The 5,612-nt window shown below is 38.0% G+C and overlaps 1 protein-coding gene across 1 annotated transcript; it reads left to right on the top strand.

The window, feature by feature from the left end:
* The first annotated feature begins 637 nt into the window (after positions 1–637).
* Positions 638–3,888, top strand: LOC136209277 (L-type lectin-domain containing receptor kinase VIII.1). The gene has a single exon (XM_066000702.1). The coding sequence runs from the start codon at positions 761–763 to the stop codon at positions 2,867–2,869; it is 2,109 nt and encodes a 702-aa protein (XP_065856774.1). The 5' UTR covers positions 638–760; the 3' UTR covers positions 2,870–3,888.
* The last annotated feature ends 1,724 nt before the right edge of the window (positions 3,889–5,612 follow it).

The following is a 5,612-nucleotide window of genomic DNA, read 5'->3' as shown; positions in this document are numbered from 1 at the left end:
GTTCAGGTGTCAAAATATTGTTAATTGTCAATGAGATAACAATTCGGTTAAAGTTTGAATACAAATTGAGTGAAATTTCACCAAATGGGATAGGTCAGGGGCCGAATGTGACCAAATAATAGGTCAGGGGTCAAATGACAAAATTTTGGATAGGTCAGGGACCAAATAATGCTTTAAGCCAATAAAAATAGTTTTCATTTCTTTATTCATATTTTTGGTTATACATTATTAATATTTTTAAAATGGGATAAAGGTTAATTTTGTTCCTAAAATTATTTGAGAAGTTTAATTTTGTCTATATTATAAAAAAAATATGTTAATTTTTCTTTCATATTAGAATTTTACCATTTTGTAAGGAATTCTTTACTAATTTTTGTCAACATTATATAATTCAAATAATATTTTCTATTATAAGGATAAAATAATATTAAGAGACAAATTTCACCCTTTCCCTTTAAAATTACTATAAAAATAAGCAATAAAAAAAGTATTAGGACAACAAAAGAAAAAAGTTTCCTTTATCATAAGGAAAGAAAATAACCGTTAGAAATGGACACGTGTCACTCTGGCCATCCACCTGTCTTGTTCACTCTCCTTTGGATTCCCTGCCATTTTCTCTTCTTCTTTTTAATGCAAACACTCCAAATCCCATTCCCTTCCTCCTCTGTGAACTTCATCTTCTTCTCTACAAGATTCCAACTTTCTCATCTGAAACACCAAAACTTTCTCATTAATGGCCATTTTCTAACCACCCAATCAAATGTTGTCTCTTCTCCTTCACAGAATTTCACACATTGTACTACTTCCCTTTTCTCCCCCATTCTTGCTATTCCTCTATTTTTCCTCCATCTCCGCTACTCAATTTGACTTCGAAACCCTAACTTTAAGTAGCTTGAAGCTCATCGGAGATGCTCATTTAAACAATGGGAGTGTCCGTCTCACTCGTGACCTCGCCGTCCCTAATTCCGGCGCTGGTAGAGTACTCTATTCAAAACCAATTAGATTCCGGCAACCGGGAAGTCATTCCGTTGCAAGTTTCACTACCTTTTTCTCTTTCTCTGTTTCTAATTTAAACCCGTCTTCAATCGGCGGTGGGCTTGCATTTGTCATCTCCCCCGATGCTGAAACAATTGGCGCCGCCGGTGGGTGTCTCGGACTTCTCAACGTCGACGGGGTTGGGTCCGGGTTCGTTGCGGTTGAATTTGATACCCTAATGGATGTTGAATTTAGGGATATTAATGGGAATCATGTGGGTTTGGATCTAAACAGTATGATTTCTAGTGAGATTGCTGATTTGGATTCGATTAATATCGATCTTAAAAGCGGTGATCTTGTTAATGTTTGGATCGAGTATGATGGGTTGAATCTTAATCTCAACATCTCCGTTTCATACTCGAATCTTAAACCCAAAGACCCGATTCTTCAATTGAATCTCGATTTGGATCAGTATATCAATGATTTGATGTTCGTTGGATTCTCCGGTTCTACACAGGGAAGCACAGAGATTCATAACATTGAATGGTGGAGTTTCAGTTCTTCTTTCGACTCAAATTCCGGCACCGGGTTTTCTTCCCCACCGCCTCCGACCACTACTTTAATGAATCCGACGGCAAATTCTGTCAACTCCCCGCCGCCGTCATTGCCTCCTTCCGGTTCTAATTCAGCTCAAGAAAAGAACATCAAGTCTTCCTCGTGTCATAACCAGCTCTGCAAACAGGGTCCAGGAGCGGTCGCCGGAGTAGTTACAGCAAGTGCATTTGTAGCCATTTTCGCCGGAGTACTCATATGGCTATTCTCCAAAAAGTACAAACATGTGAAAAAGTCCGAATCTTTCGCATCGGAGATAATCAAAACCCCAAAAGAATTCAGCTACAAAGAGCTCAGAACAGCAACAAAATGCTTCAATGCCAACAGAATCATAGGCCACGGAGCATTTGGCACAGTCTACAAAGGCATCTTACCAGAAACCGGCGACATTGTCGCCGTCAAAAGATGCAGCCACAGCAGCCAAGGAAAGAACGAATTCTTCTCCGAATTATCAATAATCGGATCCCTCCGCCACCGAAATCTAGTCCGCCTTCAAGGATGGTGTCACGAAAAAGGCGAAATCCTCTTAGTTTATGATCTAATGCCTAATGGCAGCCTTGATAAGGCATTATTTGAAGCAAGATCAGCATTGCCGTGGCCGCACCGGCGAAAAATCTTACTTGGGGTTGCTTCTGCATTAGCATACTTACATCAAGAATGTGAAAACCAGGTGATTCATAGAGATATAAAGACTAGTAACATAATGTTAGATGAAGGGTTCAATGCAAAATTGGGGGATTTTGGGTTAGCTAGGCAGATAGAGCATGATAAATCCCCTGATGCAACAGTAGCAGCAGGCACAATGGGGTATTTAGCCCCAGAGTATCTTTTAACAGGCAGAGCAAGTGAGAAAACTGATGTGTTTAGCTATGGGGCAGTGGTGCTTGAAGTATGTAGTGGAAGGAGGCCAATTGAGAGAGAATTGGCAAGTGGGGTTGGGAGCAATTTGGTTGAATGGGTTTGGGGGTTGCATAGAGATGGTAGATTGTTAGCTGCAGCTGATTGTAGACTTGAAGGTGAGTTTGATGAGGGTGAAATGAGTAAGGTTTTGCTTGTTGGGTTAGCTTGTTCACACCCTGATCCATTGGTTAGACCTACTATGAGAAATGTGGTTCAGATGCTTGTGGGTGAAGCTGAGGTTCCTATTGTTCCAAGGGCTAAGCCTACTTTGAGTTTTAGTACTTCTCATCTTCTTTTGAGCTTGCAAGATAGTGTATCTGATTGTAATGATGGGATGATCACTCTCTCCACTTCTTCATCTGAAAATGACTACATTGTTTGATCTTTAGGTCTAGGGCCCGACCGGAGAGACGAGGGCTCATGGCTAGTGATGTGGAGATTAGGGGCGGCGGAGACAAGAGGGGTCATGGCTCGGTTGATTTTCGTGTGACACTTGGGGTGGAGAGAAGGGTAGTTAGGGGCGGAGACAAAAGGGTCATGGGCTCGGTTGATTTTCGGTTGTCATGTGACACCTGGGGTGAGAAGGGTAATTAGGAGCGGAGACAAGAGGATCATGGGCTCGGTCGATTTTCAGTTGTCTAGAGACACTTCGGTGGAGAGAGGGTAGTTAGGGGCGGGCGGAGACAAGAGGGTCATGGGCTTGGTTGATTTTCGGTTGTCCCGTGACACCTAGGGTGAGAAGGGTAGTTAGGGGCGGAGATAAGAGGGGTCAATGGCTCGGTCGATTTTCGGTTGTCTTGTAACACCTGGGGTTGAGAGAGGGTAACCGACACGTTGGTGTGGGGAGAGGGATAGAGAGAGGAGGGGTCATGGCTCGTTCGGTGACATTTGGGTGTGGAGAGAGGGTAGAGAGAAGAGGGATCATTGCTTGGCCGATTTTCGGTCATTTAGTGACACCTTGGGGTGGAGAGAGAAGTCATGATTCGGTCTGAGTTTCGATTGTTCGGCGACACTTGGGTTCCAATCAATGATGGGTTGTTTCCTCCGAGAATGAGGTGGAGTACTTCCCGTTAAATACATGCCGAGAAGTAGTAGTTGGCTTCGCGGAGGAGTTCGTTAAATACCGAGGGTTCGCGGAGTTCGTTATATATGTGCATATGTATGATGATTATTATTCATATTTAATGTGTTTGAAGTATTTATTAACACCAATATAACATAATGACAAAAGGAGTTTTAGGGACAATTTTTTTTTGTGTTGAATAACTATGTATATGTACAGGATGTTGAGGTACAACAAGTGGAAAGTTTTTGTCATTTGAGTGTCGTTTTCTTTGTTTTGTGGAGCCAAAACGGCATCTTTTATCCCTTTTTGTCATAATGCTTGTTAAATATTTTAATTGATTTGGTTACATTTAATTAATCTTTTATTACCAATGTTGAAGGTGTCTATTACATTCAATCAAATACATTTATTTTTTAATATCAATAAAAACAAATCAATCATTTTGTATGAAATGATATTTATCTTTTATTTTATTGGTTGAATGTATTACTTTATGATAAAAATTCTGTTTAGTATTTTTTAAATAACGTCTGAATACTTTCCAAAAAAAAAAAAGTCTAAATAATCTCTCTATAGATTGTTGATATAACCATTTTTAGTCCAAGTAGATACTCTCGTTTATCCTTTTTTCTTAAGTGGAATTCAATGTTTTTTACTCGATCTTTGATCCCGATGCGACCCACTCAAGATGGATTGTTCTAGGTCCACAACTTCGTCTCTGAATTAATGTATCGTACATGGAGAACAAACATCTAATATCAATTGTAATATTCTAATTCAATATCATGTAAATATTTTTCCCATCGGAACAAATCTAACACTTTAGGACTTACATTTATAGAAAACGTCTATGTTTATCGAAATCTACAATATTAACAACTTTCAACCAGTCTCTATTTATGACATGGAACTTTTAAGGCCAATTTTTTTTTCAAACCTTCTATTTCGACCGCATTCATCCCAGATCGATCGCATTCACTCCAGATCAGATGGTTACATTTGCTTTCATAATAATAATAATAATAATAAAAATCCATAAGTAAAAAGTCTTATTAGAGTTTGATATATATATTTTTTAATTATTATACATTTATTTGTTTCATGTATGGATATAACCTAATTCAGCCAAATTCAGTGTAATGCAAAAAAGGTGTTGGGATTATTTATTTTTTCAGGAAAAAGAACACCTAAAAAAGTATTGTGGCTGGTTGAAAAATACTTTTCTAGAAGAGCTTGTTTTAAATCATAGAATCCAATTAGGATGGTTTAATATATATCTAGTTTCTTCTACTTTCTACTTGTTTAAAATATTCAAACTACTCCCCTAAATTTTTAAAATATCTTATTTATCCTCTGAATCTGTTTAAAGTGACGTGATAACTTTTATAACTTTCTTAAAGTAATATTTTAGCCTCTTGGACTTTCTTATAATGATCTATTAACCTCTAAACATGCTCAAAATGTATCCAAAATGTCATTTGTCCTCTCACCTAGATTTTTTAGAAGGTTAATAAGTCACTTTAAGGGCCCGTTTGCTTTACCTATTGTTTGCTGTTGCTGTTTGCTGTTACGGTTTGTTGTTCCAGTTTGTTGTTGCTGTTACGGTTTGCTATTTCCTGTTGGAAAAAGCTGCTTTCCAAAAAGCAGAGATTATCTGGTTTTGTAAAAGGCTGTTTTTCGGGTGTAAAAGACAAACAGTAGATCACTAACCAAACACTTAATGTTACATTTCAGATGTAAAAGGCAACCATGAAGTCACTAACCAAACACATAAAACTCTCCATTTTAAAGTGAAAAGAGAAAAAGAAGTATGAAAATGAGCAACTAAACACCCCCTAAGTAAGTTCAAAAGGGTAAACGTGACTACATCTAATTTTGGAGCCTACATCTATATATCGGATGTTTGGAACGGTTACCGATTTTACTTCTTCTCTTTCATTTTCTTTCTTTCTTCCTTCCATGCAATTCTTTCTTTCTTTTTCTTTCTTTTCATACCATGGCTATAATTTGATTGAGTTTATACAAACTTAAGAACTTTAATCAAATGGCTAAAATAGTT

This window comes from Euphorbia lathyris, chromosome 10 (genome assembly GCF_963576675.1).
Source record: "Euphorbia lathyris chromosome 10, ddEupLath1.1, whole genome shotgun sequence".
NCBI classification, from domain to species: domain Eukaryota; kingdom Viridiplantae; phylum Streptophyta; class Magnoliopsida; order Malpighiales; family Euphorbiaceae; genus Euphorbia; species Euphorbia lathyris.
This window is presented reverse-complemented; position numbering and strand designations above follow the sequence as displayed.